This window comes from Schistosoma mansoni, chromosome 6 (assembly GCF_000237925.1).
Source record: "Schistosoma mansoni strain Puerto Rico chromosome 6, complete genome".
Taxonomy (NCBI): Eukaryota; Metazoa; Platyhelminthes; class Trematoda; order Strigeidida; family Schistosomatidae; genus Schistosoma; species Schistosoma mansoni.
In genome coordinates, this window is record NC_031500.1 from 6,231,483 (window position 1) to 6,249,363 (window position 17,881).

Genomic DNA, 17,881 nt, shown 5'->3' on the forward strand with positions numbered 1-17,881 from the left:
CAGAAGGGGGTCTTGTGAAGCTTTTAGTCACTTCATGGTTGAATTCATGAGTCAATTAATGCTAGACCACCATGGAAAACCTGGAATCACTAGACGACCGTTCGTCCTAGTATGTCACTCCTCAGCGGTGCTCATCCACAATCCCGCTCGCGAGATTCTAACCCAGAACCTATCGGTCTCGTGGACGAACGCTTAACCTCTAGACGGCTGAGCCGGCATATTTTGTTGTAAATTGCAAAATAAATATTCATTGTTAAACTTTTAATTCATTTAACTTCACTTTTAATAAAATATAAATCCTACTGGTTTTTATTTTTGTTGAATTAGATACCATGGATTGAACAAAATATTGTATGCTTGGAATGTGCTAAATTTGTATTTGCTCGTCATTCCAAATCCAAGTGAGTAATTAATAAATTAAATTTTTCACTAAGTGATTTCACTTCAATAACTGTTTGGGATTTATAACTTATTTATTTATTTAATCACATATATATTGGTACAAAGGGCACCGGATACATAAGCACCACACAAAATAGTGAGAATGGGAGGAGAAGGAAGAAGATGTGTATGTATAAAAGAAGGAAAAAAAGAGAAGAGTAATGATGGGGGGAACTGAAATGTACAACCAGAAGAGCTCTCTCAGTTAAGAAAGTTATAACCACTCTTTATGAAGAAAGTAAAAGAAGGTTACAGCAGGCACGCCACTGGGTTCTATTCTGAGCCATATCTGATAACGTCTCTAACCACTGTGTTGCACCATCTCTCGGATCCCAGTCGGGGAGTCGTGAAGGACCAACAGAAGCTGGCCCTTTGCAGCTTTCTTTCATGCCACGACACCATGTCATACACTGACCTCCTCTCCGCTTTTTACAACCAGTCCCGGAGTCGGCAAATAATGCACAACGTGGAATTCTCTGGGACGACATTCGTATTTATAACTACTTTATTTTGATTCTTTGAAGGATCCTATTGTCTAGTCATGATTAGTCAGTCAACTTTAAACAGTTGATGAATAGTGACCAATGTCATTTTGTTCAATCTTTAACAACGGTAAAATTTTTTCAACCAAGTACACTGTCCTCGCTGTTAAGTATTAGCAGTTAATCGAAAAATTAACCCTTGAACCTAAGTTTTGTGTTATTCGAAACTCATTTTTACGGAAATTAATGGTTCTTATATTTTTCAAAACTTCATTACCCAAAATCACCATCAGAAACACTTCTTATCAGCTACTTATGGTCTCTGTTGGTTACTTCTAACCAGCTAATTTCAAACTCAGTCTGTTTTGTGGCCCTTTAAGAAGCCTTGGAAATAAATGACTATGAAGTCTACTCTGAAGAAAATGTGGTTAAATGGAACTCATATGTCGAAACTAAATACTGACTTGCTTTATATACCCGGAATTAAACAAAGTGAATAAATGTGAAATGCTGATAAAGAAACTCATAGTTCATACAAATACTTGTTTTGGTGTTGCATTGTATTCCAAGCATACAAAGTAGGCTCCAAAATGATATACAAAACTTTACGATTACATCATCTAATTCACGGGGACGTAACATTTTTAAAATAGGTCTATATCGTTGCTGTGATGAGAGAGTATAACAAATAGTCTTTGAAATTTTCATATTACTAAGGCAATGTATATTAAGCGCAATTTTTATTGTTCATAAATTTTTTAAGATAAATGACGTAAATATTTTTATCGATTAGAAAATAAGAATCACAGTACGTCCTATTAAACTATCATAATAACTCGAAAGAATTTCGCCCTATTTTTTGTTGTATAAGGTTCTTTTTATAATGTAAATGATTTTTATCGGAAATCAACGTCATCCAGAAAGTCAGTCAAAATTAAGGAGCTATGTATGGTTGTTTCGTTCCAGGTTCTAAAAATTTTATTCACTATCCACTCAAGATCCAACTGATCCAGCTCAGTTATCTAAAGTAATTGTGATATCAACAAAACCTAAAGTGCTTGAGTAAGGTGCTGTGTATAATCTTGGTTGTGTATTGGTAATCGTACTGCTATAATCAATACAGATACATTTTAACTTCCTCCATACTAGTTTGACATTTCCTTAACAGCACACCAAAACATCTGTTTACCTATTTTCTGGCCCATTTATTTTGTAAACATCATAAATATAAAAATTGTTTTCAACAGCCTGATGTATAAAACATCTTTTACGAGATAGTTACTTCATTAATTTACGATCACTATTTTTTAGGATCCCATTTTAATGTTTGGGAAGTGTCTAGTCATTCTATATAATGACTTATATTATTTGCATATAGTAAACTAAAAACAAGCAAGAGCCGGCGAAACAATGGCATGAATCCAGTCCATGATTTCATAAGTTGCTGGTTCGAGCTGTGCTTATAGTACAAATTTCGAAGATGAAATCAGCAAGATTAGGGCAATATTTAAGTGATGAGTTCGATTAATATTGATAAGATTTATGACTAAGGAGTCTACAATCTTTATTTTTCATCCTCTTGTAAATTTTAATTTTAGTTGCTACTTCAAACTCTCCATTTTATGGATGTCATTTGTTCCTTCTGAACTATATTTCCTATGTATGGTTTTACTCTACTATTAATACAATTCTGACTGTAGGTTTTCCTCTTATGAATGTTTTCCTGATGTTCTGAGATGAGTGACAGTCTTGTTTAAACATTAACCGTGCACTAGATTCTACCTTGCTCATAACTGACAAACCTACTGAGTATTTTCAATAATCAACGTTGATAAAGAAAGCCTTTTTTGTTTAGCCTATGAAACACGTTAGATTTGTTTCACTATCTAAAAATCTTCACATATAATTGATCTTATGTCAGCAGCTTAGAACATGTCTTTACAGTTACTTAGAGATCAGTAAAACATTTGATTCATTGTTGAATAAAAAAATGTAACATTTATTTTCTCCTACACTAAACATCATATTAAAAAAGCACTGTGATGAGAAACTAATGGAGTAACTTGACAGTATGATTTCCATTATTTAAAAAAACACTCAATAATTTTTTTCTGGTTAGCGTTTTTTTTAGCGAGTTAGCTTTTCTACGGGATGGGGTCGCTAACCCCATGCCCGACCCTCCTCCTTTACCCGGGCTTGGGACCGGCAGTAACTCTAGAAGAGCTACAGGCGGAGCTACTCAATAATTACTGCTCATAATTTTCTCAACAAATGTTTTACAAATTAACAACCACAACATAAATATATAAAAACCTTCGTCTAAATTAGAGCGAATAGTTTCACAGTATTTGGGCGCCAAGTTGATGTAAGACATCAAATAGGAATAATATATTTGTAAAATCTCAGCGAACAAATTTGAAGTAAATCCAACGTTTCACCGGGCAATCTGATCCAACCACAACATAGATATACGTTTTCTTTATCGAAACAACTTATGTTTAAAAAAACTAATGTATTCAGTTATTTAATTTATTTGAATGCATTACATTTATTTAGTATTTCCAAGTGAATCACACATTAGAAAACATTACATTCAATAAATAAAATAGTAATATAAATTCACTTAGTATTGTTTGTTTGAATCTTCCCATTGATGTTTAATACTGCAACTGGTCAGTCTCTTATTGGCCATATGTGCATACTGTGCGTATTGCCTCGATATAGCTTTAAGTCACAAGCATTATAAGTGAATTTAAGCTTCACCTCATTGCAAAAGCAAGTGGCTATCAGGACTCAGTAGCTGAGCGGATAACGCGATGACGTTTAAAGTGAAAGGTACTGGGTTCAAGTCCCAGAGGGAATATCAACTCTGAGATGCAGGTACATCCAGCTGACGAGTCCTAAATAGGACGAAGTGACGCGCGTCCTGAATTCCACTGCTAGCCACTATCCATCTTTGCTTACAATATAGTAATATGTTCTTTAAAATGACCATTGAACATGAATCGAGATGATGTGCAAGAATAGTACCTTAATTATTCTTTTTTATACTTGATTGTTTCACTTATTAATTAAATATTTTACAGACAAATAACAACTTCAATTATGTAATCAGTTAGCAGGTGATTCTGCTTTTTAAAATTTACTCATTTAGAATGTTAGAGCTAATTTCTATAAGCAAATGATCAGTTGACTACGTCAGTAATTTCGAGTCAATTGTTTCATCATCACAATAATATTCACTGTTAATTTACATCGATGAAATCAGGAATATTGGGCTGTATTCAAATATAAAAAATATGTACCGACACAAACCAACCACATTAATCGTTCATGAAAACGGTTTTACCCGATGTCACAATTTTTGAAGTCGCCTAGTCAAGTGTCAACTGAGAACCCATGAAAATGTAGTGGAAAGTTTGAATATTTGTTTAGTTATCGAAATTCTCAACTTCAACTGTATTATTGTGGAAATTAGATAATTAACCGTACTATCTCGTAAATGATGTACCCAACTTTAATGTAATACCGGTTATCCTTGATTTCAGTTAGCTGACAATGCCTAGTCATTGGTAATTAAATTGAGTGTATCCTTGGTTAAACCTCATTGATTTTTTATACGACTATCATCCCCGACATATTTGCGCTTTATCGATCCATTTCGTCCGCTTTTCCATTCATCTAGCGTGTGAACGCTGCTTGTTAAAGTGCAATTTTCATGAGAGGTTTTATTTTAAGTCCTAATGTGAGCTATGTTTTTCATCCAGCACGTTGAGATGTGCTCTACACAGACTTGTTCTTAGCAGATAGTTGAGGATAATTCCAATCACTTAAAACAAAATCTTTAGTAAAAATTATACTCCGATGTACAACACTCATCCAGCAAATGATCTGGAAATTGACCAATAAGTGCTGGATACACCCCACGTAACACTGAGAATGTTGCGGATTACCTTAACCTTTTATACTGTTTTTTTCAGATGATTTTATATTCTCAAATTATGTAAGTTTAATATGACATGCGAATGTCCACTACTAAAATGAGGATAGTCAAGGTATTTCCACGAGAAGAAATTTAGAACGTAGGAAACTTCTGAACTTACAGTAAAAACAATGTAAATGCCATCGAGCGCTTAAATTGATTTCTGAAGTAAAAGCAAGTGGAAAATAATGTGCTTCTCATTGTGACATCTTCATAAAACAACCATAAATCAAATGTGTAAGTGACCTCCTTGTAATAACTAGAGTTACTCACATGAGCGTAATTCACACTTTTCTGACCAAGTAGTCAAAGCTGTCACAGAATGAGATAGAAAACTGTAAGAATCACACGGTTAGTCATATTTTAATACACTTTACTATTATGTCCATAAGATAGTTTGTTCAAGGTCAATAGTGTGATAGTCAGCTGACAACACAAAGAACCCCGTCAACCAAGAAAAATTGAATTGGTCCATTGTACATGACTGTTAAATAAAAAATTGAATAACTTTGTTGGAAAATGTTAAGTAGTTTTTTTCGTTAAATTTTATGTCGTAAATGAGTTCCCACCACTCCATGTACATGTTATGTACTTTTGCTTATTGATAACATGTCCTTGATTAAACTGCCGAACGAGGGTCTGTAGGCAGATGATTCAAAGTATCTCAAATTATAACAGTATATCACATACAAAGGACAATTTTATGTGTTCATGCTATCTGGCTTCTATACAGAGGCTAGTAGTACTACCAGACTATTGAAACCAAAACTAGTAGGATAGGACCCATAGTTAGTGCTTTAGGGTTGAAATTAAAGTAATAAATATCGTATATATCTCTTTCTTATTCTTCTCTTGACTCTCCAAAGCCCTTAACTTTCATAGGAAATAACCTTCATAACAATATTCATTAATGGTTACATATCATTTATTGAATCATTTCACAATATTCTCGATTCTAAATTAGCTTTAATTACAATTACATGACACCCATAAAGTAAGATTTTATATTATCTATAATCTAAAAAGGATAGTTTCATTCACCTACTTTCAATTCATAAAATTGAATCATTATCATCTATCATTCATGTTAATGAGAAGTGAATGGTTATACAGTTTAAATAGTAATACTATTTAATTTACTACTTACAAATTATTCATTTAATCAAACATAAAAATCCTGTTCTATTTCGTATCATTTTATTTTTAAAATTCATCTGACATCACCTGATGATTTTTGTAATAGAGAAAAACATCCTTATCACATGATTGTTTTCTCTTTTTTATTTGCAGTTTTTTTCTCAAAATAATTTTCAGTTTTCTGTGAATTTCATTTCTGTAAAATTCATTCAACAAGTACGCATTTATATAGACGGTTTTAAGTCTTATTAATTTTTATGTATAGTTGAAATCATGAGTCGATTGAAGCTAGACCACTATAGAAAACCTGTAAGCACTGAACGGCCGTTTCGTCCTATTATGGAACTTTTTAGTAGTGCGCATCCACGATCCTGACTCGCGAGATTCGAACCCAGGACCTACCAGTCTCGCGCCAGAGCACTTGACAGATATACCACTGAGCCGGCATCCACCGGTGTTAATGGCTAACTTCAACCAATCCACGAATTCGTTAAAATTAGTGATATTATCTAGGGGTTCAAACCTATTTAGATACAATGGAGTTTGAGCCCGTGACTCAACGATCATGTTGAATTGTGTTTTAGTAACCTAATTATGGTAATAATAATAATAAATTTACCTGTTGTTTTTAATCATAGCATCAGTTCATGGGGTCATTGACTACTAGACTGATCCATGTTGATAGGTTCACAGTACCTGGTTAGAGACAAGACGATTATATAACCAATTGTTGTAGATGCTGGGTGACATATCTTAGAACTTTTAGCATTAGCGCAGTCACATTCATTATTTTTTCCATTAGATTATGAGTTTGAAAATTTTTCTAAACCTTTAGTGCCGAGAATTCATTCCTTCTCTAAACATATTATCTATCCTTGATCGTTTCTATTAGTAATACTTTTAATACTATGACATTTGTTTCAATATTTTCATCTCTCTATCCTAATATGGTTTAATAGCCTAAATGGATACAAGTATGTCCCAAGTTCTACGTTTTTTATAACTGACTGACTGACGTTATTAATCGAAATGCATAACCCATCTAACGCTCTATTCTGATGCCTTATTCTCATTTGTGTTAAACGGTGTAGTAATCTGGACAGATTTAATCTTTCCAACGTTCCACTTTATTCTATCTGTCAAGAAATAAGCTCAGTAGAACAAAGGAACTAATCGCTTCTAAATGAAATAGTTAGCTTTAAGATGCCATTATAAAAGTAGAAGATAAGGTAAAGGACATATTTATTGATTTCACTACATGCAATAATTTTATAAAAAATCAAACCTGGCATAATCACACTCTTTATGTTCCAGACACTTTGATTCATTGATTTTCATGACCTCTTTCTGTACCATCAACTTAATCCATCAATAAATACCAGATTAACACTTTATTCAGTAGTTGAATGCATTAACATGATATTTCCTTTCAGTTCTTACCAGCCAAACATTAATTCCTGTGAAATGGTATCCTTTAATATGCATCAATAGTATGCAGAATGACTCACTTATTGAATGACAATCGTAAACCAGAACATACATGTACAAATTTTTCAACATGATACTATTCGTCAACTATAAACTATTTTATTATCAGAAGCTGGGAGTTTTGTATATAATTTACTTGTATCTCCAAAAAGTACATAGTTATATATGATAATATTTTTGAAAAGACCATAATTTACAGGCATAGAACTGTTTGAAAGCATTCATAAATTTTTAGTTGTTGTTGTTATTGTCTTAATAGTACCTCAGAATACCATTCATTCTTTACACCTTTCAAAAATTTATCCAGTAGCAAAAATATAACACTTGTAGATATTTTTCTATTTGAATCTAGTTAGTGTATTCAGTTCTATCTCCCTCATTAGACTGCATCCATTTTTACCTTCATATATGAGTTCAATCGGGGTCATAGGTGCTCACTGTCGAAGAATTTCGTATTAAGACGAGACTGTTATTCAATCCTCTCTAGCTTTCAATAGTTATTAAGAGTCATACTGAATACATTATAAACCTTAATTAGAATAAGTGTAATCAATCAATAGATAATCTAAATCAAATAATCTAATATGTACAACTCATGATTTGTGATGTCGGTCGAAATATTTAGGAATACCGTCTATTTTCTGATGCATCTCTGTTTCTAATCTCACATATCATATAAATACATATTTAGTCACAATAACTTGAGGGATGTGGGTCAGTAGTTATCAGTTTCAATACTTAACTTTTAACTACTTAACCACAATTTCTTCTCTGGTTTGGGCAACTATGTAGTATTTCCAGTACTCATTCAAAACGTATGGTTTAAAACTGAGTACAATGACTAGTACTTACTTATCGAGCTGTCCTAACTGAATTGTAGTCCAATACTGTAATCAGGTGCAGTTTCGTCCTCTTAGTCTTCAGTTACACTTTAAACTTGTATGAGTCCTAAGAATAGAACTCAGTTACCCAAAACAAAGCATATGAAACTCAATTCTAACATTAGACCTAGTCGTTGAAAATTGAGACGCTAAACCTATCAGCCATTATTCTAAACAATAACGATTAGTTTATTCCGTATATCAATTGACTTGATGAATAATTATTCTATAATCCTTAACTGGTATCGTCTCACTTAACCTATCCCATCATAGAGACTCCAAACCAGAATCATAGATGAACCAAAATGAATAATTAACGTTTTACGTATTATCTAAAGACATATCTGGTGTGACGGCGAAGCCTAACGACCTTTTATACACTGGAAAAAGAGCAAACAATAAAATTAACCATCTATAACATCTAAATATGTTACCTTAATTCCTAGCGTTTTGTATATAAGCATGTTATTTTATCAGACAAACAGTCTATTTTTCTAGCCGATAGTCTCATCTTCTATCTCAAATCATTTGGGGGTGTATATCAATTATTCAGTCACGTGAGCAACCATAACTCAAACATATTGTATCATTACATACTGCCAATCGGTCGGCGCATTTCATCTGTTAATTTGACAAACCCCTTATGTTTTTCCATAACAAATCATAACAGACCAATTCAAACTATATCTTTTATTACGATATCTGAAGCTACCGAACACAGAAACCGTTTAACCATGCAGTATAATAATATTTCTACATTTTTGTTTATTCAGTCCATGTTGTAGTTGCGGTCTTACATTCAGTGAACATCCATCCAATGTACAAATAGAGGCTTTAACACAACAAAATTTAAATTTACAACCTGATATTTCTAACACTGGTGATTATCATTTAAAACCAACTAATAATGAACACTGGCATGTTAAAACACATACTCAAGAAATACCAACAAATGCTTATGGTACGGTGGAATTTCAAGGCGGTCCACATCCAACGAAAGCTCGGGTTAGTTTATATGTATAACCATCTTGTTTTTTACTAAAAAACAGATTTTTGTTGCTGAGTCTTTAATTGCTTTCAATGTCATATATACTTAATGATGTTAATCAGCTGACTTTAATATATCGAGCTTGTAATCCGTTTTTTCAATTTCTGAGTGAGTGATTATTTCTTTGCAAAGCGTATAGATCATTGATTTTCACCATTTACAGACTATACATCTCTAGTAAGACTAAAAGTTTCCTATTCTGATTATGTAACAGACTCAATCAAAGCTAACACCACAGATTAATACTATATTGTATTCAGTGAACCCGGCTTCGAACAACACATTAAAGTTAAATCGATGTGTACAAAACAGTTGATAAAGTCACTTTCTTTGCTATGACCTTAGTATTTTATGTATTTTTTTCTGTATTTTTCATTACTCTCTATTCTAAGATTTATTTTCTCCCATTTTTATGTCTTATCTTCAAGTCATAACTATATACACTCAAATGAACCTCCCGATCTCCTAAATTATTCGAACACCCTATGAACCTATATATACTGCTACCGTGGTTGTAGAAAAGGCAACAAGCCTCATGACTGCTGAACAATCTCAGCTTTCCTCATAAGACGTCATAACTCTTTTATATGGAGACCCTTCGTCTTACAGGGAAGAGTTTAAGTAGTTTGAATGATTTTTTGGGTTAGTGTCTTTCTAGTGAGATTTTTTTATTGTAGTGGAGTTGCTATTTCTAGTGCTCAACGCTTTTTACCTGGGTTTGGGACCAGAAGTCACACTAGAAAGACTTTAAGGTAAGCTTTTGTTGTATAGTAGTTGAATTGTTTGTGGGAAGTTGTAGAGACATTAGAAAAACTTTTCGATTTTCAACTTTAAGTTATTCGTGTATTAGACAAATAAGTATGCTTTTTAATACCAAACTAAGAATAAGATTCATAGTATTTCATTATAAAAAGATCTGTTGTATGTTTATGAAAGTATGTTGATTGTTGGTATCACTAGGATTTAATAAATCACATTTGTAAACTGTGAAATAATTCGATAAAGCTGCGCTTTGAAATGTACATTGAGATTAATAAACAGGGTTTGTTTATATTATCATGAAAATAATTAATGGTCATACGCTTGCCTTCTAGAAGCATACACTACATGATATCGGCAATAATTATTTTTGCTATTAACTATGCTATTTAATAGTAACTCACCATTTGAGTTTCATTCCTCAGAAAATGACATTTTAAGATAATAATATCTTAAATTAGAAATTACTATGTTAGTGATCACATAAATTTTCACCATTGGAAGATGCGGTAATCTCTAATAACTAACTAAAAAGGGAAGATTTTTACATTTTAAACAACATGCAACAAATGGAATTGCTAATAAATATATTTTTATCATATCGCAATGAGTGGAAAACCAGTATTTCTGATGTTTCGTGGCTTAATATAAGCCACTTCCTCAGAGTAATTAAATTAACCCACGTTTGTACTATTCAAACTTGTGTTAATTTAATTTCAGTTATTTATTTACTATGAAGCAGTTGCCTATATTAAGTCACGAAACGTCAGAAATACGATTTTTCCACTCATTGAGACATAACAAAAATATATTTATTATTATCTCGCTATCCTATGCTCAATTTATTTGAAACTATCAAGTCCAACCTCGGTATTGATATCTATAAACTCGAATTGCGTTTCCCAAAACACCACAGTCTCACTAACCACACTTACCTGATAGTCCTTTAAATATATCATACTGTGCGATCATTGCTTGACAAGTAGGTTTATTTCATTAGTAATTATTTATATTCTCAGATTTTAATGAGATTGAAGTCAAAAATCCTGTTGTTGGTTGTTCAGTTATTTATCTCCACAGTCGAACCGCGTAATATGTAACACTTATATTGTTAGATACAACTTCCGTTTTGTTTGCTTCTATGTTTATGTGTCAAACAAATAGAGAAAATGAATCTTAATTTTATTACCTGCTATACATCTTAAAATGTGTGTCATCATGAGACTAAATGTTAGTGTCATATAAAAGTGTCCCGATTGTGTATTACAAATTTATCTCAAACAAAATCCTTAATCATGATTGTCAGGCAGTAGCAAACAGTTACGTTGATTTCTTTCCAGAACGATAGAGCATCTGTATCTTTTAAGACTATTGAATACGCTTTAAGTTGACTGTCACACATTTCCAAGGTCTCAGTTGCTAATTTTCGTAAGTAATTGATTCCTATTCTTCGATGTGTACTTGTCCGAATTCGGAGTATAATATTCTGAGTTCTAGTTAAAGCTCACAGTTTAATCCAAAAATATGTACATGTTTAACAAATTGTCTTATAAAATGTTACATCACAGATAGAAGGCTTTTGGTAACCAGTTATCTTTGGATTATTTGATGTTTTCTTGTGATGACCGTGTTTCAGATCACTTCCAAAAAGATAAAGATTTCGTGCCTGCTATTGTTTTAGAATTCCAAATTCTCAATAAATATATTAACATTAAAACTTTGCAAACATCTAGCCCTATCCTGTTAGTAAGTTATTCTAAATTAAAATATATTCCAGTATGAAACCATGCCTTATTAAATCGACTTCTTCAATATTACCAGGGAGATTTACATTTTTCCTATATATCGATTTGCATTTTACTGCAACATTTTACAAATTTATCTACTGTTTGTAAGTTGCATTTACTATTATTGGTATTGAATGTTATGGTTACTTGTCGATCACCTTCAAGCATCTATTATGGAACAAAAGTACATCGCAATGTTCAGTTACCTAGACTGGGCGATCACACTGCAACATGCTTGATCGGATTCAAACATAACTAAAGACTATATGAATATGACAATTGTAATATTAATTAATTTTGAGTATATATATGGTTGAGCAAACTACATATGATTCCCACAAATTCCTTTTTTCTATTTTGTATCCTTCATATAAATGGTTACATACATGTGTGTATGCAGTATGTGAGATTGCATTGTGAAACTTGTCCTGAGGTAGTACTGCATTTATTACTTCATGAATGGAAAATACGTGTGCCAAATTTAGTCATTTCAATTGTCGGTGGATTAGCCAATGCTCCATTACAAGCAAAATTACAACAAGTTGTACAGCATGGTATACTGAGAGCAGCTAAAACAACTGGTGCTTGGATTGTTACAAATGGATTAGATATTGGTAAGTGAATTTTTTTAGTCACTTGTTTCATGTTTGTATCTTCTCAAGTTATTGTTATTGTATGAGTTTGAAGACTATTTTGATTCCGTAAAACTAATTAGCTTATGCTGTAAACCCAGAACTCATTAATTATTTGGTTGAATGGTGAAATTCACAAAACAGCTTCCTCAATGTTTTTAAATTGCATTAAATAATACACTCTATTGCATAAATCATGTATATAGTAAAATGAAATGTAAGAGAATTGAACCTTTAACACTCCAAGGAGTTGCTTTTTTTCACCTCACCTCTAATTAACAATTAAAATTCTCCCCGAGAAAGTCAGTATGTTTCGGACAGTAAATTATAATTAGAAGTAAACAGATAGTTGATCATGTTATTACTTATATCCATATTGTTTACTTTGTATCATTAACCAACTAGTACTGTTTTTATATTTCTAAAATACGCACGTACTATCGCAAAAGTAGTAAACCACTGACTTATTAATATTATGAAATATTATCCAAGACAATATACATAAGTGAACACCACTGACCACAATATCACTAGGATTCCTTTCAAAGTAATTTACTTGTGAGTACATAATGGACTGTTGGTGGAAATTGCTGACATTTATGAGAATTCATATTATGGACTAAATTTAGCTAGATATTAATTGAAAACCAGGGATCACTGAATAGCTTTTAAAATAGTGAATGTTGATACGTAGTGAACAACCTTCATAAACGTCTTATGTTAATAATCATCCTATGTTTATTAATGGCTATCTCTAACCGGTTGCTTAAAAGCTGTGACCGGTGGAGTTCACATATGCTGAAGATGTAGGAATCTTAGTTATCGTCTTTCTGTTCTTGGTCTATTCACATGTTTGTAAACTATTCTGCTGCTTAACTGCAATAATTAATCACTTATCAGAAACAATTATCCGTTTCACTACTGAATTGTTCAGATCAAGTTGTAATTTTGACGCTACTCTAATCTACTCAACATCGAAGTGAACTAAGTGATTGAAAACCATTTGGTTAAAAGCTTTCATCTATGTTTTATGGCGGTTGACAGTTTTATACCAAATATACCTCCAAAATTATTTTTAGTATACACATAACAAGTGGCTATCAGGACTCAGTAGCTGAGTGGATAACACGATGACGTTTGATGCGAAAGCTACTGGGTTCGAGTCCCAGAGTGAACATCAACTCTGAGATGCAGGTACATCCAGCCGACGAGTCCTAAATAGGACGAAACGTGTGTCCTGAATTCCACTATCCATCTTTGCTTATAATAATCAGTTAAGTTTAGAATAGTTTATTCCTTTTGTGTCTTTCTAAATCTTTTATCAAAATGCTTCAGTAAAATAAGTCTTATATATTTTTTTGTTTTTATTAATAGATCACATTCCGTTTCTCTGATAACTCTTTGAGTTGAAATCTTGTATATTTGAAAATTAAAACTCATATTTTTTTATATAGTTGAAATCATGAGCCAATTGAAGCTAGACCACCATGGAAAACCTGGAAGCACTGAACGGCCGTAGAAAGTAGTACATCTTACAACTAATACTCTTATCGCTTATATATCTAATTACATAATAGAAATAATAGTTTGACTCATATGTCTGAAATTATTTAGTCACCTAAGTTATAACTAAATTAAATTAAAGATTATCACGTATGCTGTTTCAGACTACAGAATATATACTTGATATCTATTTCATAATTGAATAATTACCTACGTCTATTTCAATACTGTCAGTAAAAATGAAGACTATTCTATCAATCATTTTAATGACAAATATGTACCGAAATTATCATGAGTAAATCTTAATTACTTCAAATACACATATATAAGACAAACATTCATGACATAATAATAATAATAGTGGTCAAAAAGTTGTATAACATCACACTTTCCAAGAGTTAATAAACTCACTATCTATCTATCTATCTCTCACTATGTTATCTCACATCTTGACTTTCGTGATGTTTTTCTGTTTAATTTATTTAACGAATATTGTAGTTGCCACGATTAATAGAATAATTTCTAATACTGATTCATTAGTAATGTTCTGAAGGTTTTATGCTTACTATAAAAGTTTTGAGTGTAATCATATGTGAAATTATGAGTTATATATTCCTGACAAATCAATAAACCAAGACGAAACATCTATACATTCTTCTTTGTTTTTCAATCGTCCTCCAGACGATGTCAGTTCATAAAAAATAAATCATTGTCAGTTCTTCAGTACCGTTTAATTAGTTTAGTAAGGAGCACAGCTAATTTTTTCATTTTAATTGTACCATATCAACAGAATACAATTGATTTCATAAACAGCCTATAGATTTTATGAAAAATATTGATAACTGTCATGAATGATATTTTATACAGTTTTCATTTTTCAAGGAGTTGAACAGATATAAATATTATCTTCTGATATAATTCATAGTGTGATCCGTTGAGTAGCGAAAATTATCAATCTTAATGCTAGGGATCGTTAACAACTAAAAAAATCAGATCTATGCCTATTGACACACAAACTAACAGTAGAACGACATGAAATGTTTTCAGTGCGTGAAGACAAATAATAATACCAATTTAACTGGTAAAACGGCAGAATTCTGGTTAGACGAAACTCTATTAATGCTATAGAATTCCCAGAACCCTGGTATTTAGATTATCTGTAATCATTAGACAATTCGAAACAGATTCATTCTATCATTTATCGTGAAAAAGTGCAATCAATCGCATAGCCATAGGTTATCAAAGAAAAGCTTCCAGCGATGATTCAAAAACATGGAGATAACAAGGCTAGGGAATACAATCAGTCACAAATAAGTTCATCAAAATGTACTGATTTTACATACGTGGAACAAGATTAAAAGGTTCACTTTTATTCAAAGTAGGAAATGATTACGTTTGTTTGGGACCACAGGAGATTAGTCAAGGCCCATATCACTTATAAGTAACATCTGAAACTGAATGAGCTCTATCTAAACCAATCAGGAAGCACCATTTCCCTTATTGCTGCAGATACACCTTATTGACCAGAGGCGACTTGACTGAAACCTATGTTCAGCGTTTCCTTCTGACTACCTTCATTCACCCAACATCATAATGCTAAAAGCTTTTCAATCAAACCATTCAACTCAGTTAACATAAGTCCACCTAAAATACTTATCGTTGTGTGAGAAATAGTTTCTTATGTTCTTAACTACACGTGTGCTATAAAACAGTTCAATGTTGATTGATTCTACAAGTACGAGAATCCAGTTTTCAACGATTTAACAAGAAATGAAAAAGCTTAAAATAGTTCCTTACAACTGGTTACAGTAATACTTTTTGTGTTTTTAAAAAGACATAAGTTTTCATTGCTAAAGTTGAATAAAATAAAATTTTTCAAATTTTTCAATCCCATGAAATTTCAACCTTTTATTGATTGATTTGACTGAATGTTGAAGATTCCAAACCGGAAACTGTCATTATTCTATGCTGTCAGAAGATGAATTAAGGTCTTCAGAATACTTATGTCGATAAATAAGTCTCTATTTGGCTATATATTGTAGTCTTTAAATAACACTTATATCTGTAAGTTAGGACTTATTGATTTGAGTTCCTAGTTCGATTATTCAAACAATTTATTTGGAAATAACTCTCAAATGGTATGTAGATTCATATTAGTAATAGTACTTCTTTTTTCACTTTGTTTCTAGTTCCAGGAAACTCAATCACTTTCAACCATTCTTTTTTTCAGTCCTTTCCATTTGTATATTTGAGTCATAAGTTTCCAATTTGTTATTATTATTTTGATACTAAGTAATGACTTTAGATATATTTGTTTTGGTGAATTCATCGAGTTAATATCGTAATATATCCTGTTTCATTTTTACCTTCAATCGCAGGTGTAACTCGACATATTGGTGAAGCATTAAAAGATGAAGTGCATATTCGTGGTTCAAATATTGTTGCACTTGGTATAGCACCATGGGGTTATGTACAACATCGTGAAACACTTATTGGTTTAGACGTATGTGTTTATTCGTTTCCTTTAAATATAAAATAACACTATAATTAATAATATTTGCGTACTTTCTAGTGACTAACTCCAAGACAGATTTTTCTAACTTTTCGTTGAAAGCCATCACTCATGAAGTCAAGCATCGTCAAGATCGAGATAAATGACATGCTGATGACTTTAAAATTAGATTACGCCATATCATGACTTCATGGGAGGTGAAAATATAAACTACAAGATTCTAACTCGGTGGTTTAGGTTTATCTGGCTAACTATTAATCTGTAGATTCCAAGTTCAGTCTTGCTTGAAACAATGTCCATTTCCAGTGTTGCTTATTTTTTTCATTGAAGAGAATGCGAGTTGGAAGATGTCTTCATCTTCCTGTCGATTATATGCATATTCCTTTTCGAAAAACCCTATGTGTTGGTACTCTATTTCAGTAAAAAATATTATGTATAAACTCTAGTCCTTTGCTTGTACTGTCGTCTGAGCATATATTTCTCGCTCTGTTTCCAAGGCATCTGACTAGGTATAAAATGTAACAAATTTTTATGAAGAGAAAGAAATATCTTTATTAGCATGAAGATAGACTTAACTTTGAACACATCTATTAACAGACTTATCTTCTTTTCTGTTTGACAAAACATCAAGGAAAATGCGATTTGTTGCCAAGCTCCACCTGACAAGTGAATTCGGTTGCCAGATATAATCTGTTAAATTTCTCTAGGAATTTTTTAATATTTCGATTAGCAACAATGAATATGTTATCGACGTAACGGCAGTAAAACTTAAGTTTATCACAAACCTCCCTTAGTGGTTCATTTTCTAATGTAATGAGAAAAAATCAACTAAGGTAGGGCTTGACGATGAATTGATTGCTATTCTATCAATTAGTTTATATTAAAGATAAAGTACACGTGTACTGCACACCTTAAGTGTAAATCTTTAGGAGTAACCTCGAAAATCGCAAAATTAGCTTGTCTGTCTGAGAGTTATTAACAAAAAAAGTCAGCTGTTCCATTTAATGGTACTTTAATAAAGAAGGAAGAAACGCCTAGAGATGTCATATATTTTCCATCTGTATAAAAATAATTCAACTTGGAAATGAAACTGGAAACTTTGTTAGGCTTTTACTAACGACTAATTTGCCTGCAAGTTTCAAAATTCGGATCAGGCAATTTTCAGTTCTATGGTATGAAGAACTATACATAGATACCATAAAACTGTGTGAAGAAGTTGCCCTTACTTG

At 32.1% G+C, this 17,881-nt stretch overlaps 1 protein-coding gene and 1 non-coding gene across 2 annotated transcripts in view; both read left to right on the forward strand.

Annotated features, from left to right (window-relative positions):
- Smp_147140 (putative transient receptor potential cation channel) overlaps positions 1 to 17,881 on the forward strand; it is a 116,440-nt gene that overhangs the window by 4,390 nt on the left and 94,169 nt on the right. The window contains exons 2-5 of the mRNA XM_018798088.1: positions 328 to 401; positions 9,185 to 9,416; positions 12,406 to 12,619; positions 16,519 to 16,657. Coding sequence (XP_018653064.1) covers positions 328 to 401; positions 9,185 to 9,416; positions 12,406 to 12,619; positions 16,519 to 16,657 — 659 coding nt within the window. The remainder of the gene's footprint in view (positions 1 to 327; positions 402 to 9,184; positions 9,417 to 12,405; positions 12,620 to 16,518; positions 16,658 to 17,881) is intronic.
- Positions 3,715 to 3,786, forward strand: Smp_tRNA_01832_Pseudo_TTA.1.1. The gene has a single exon. It is a non-coding gene (tRNA).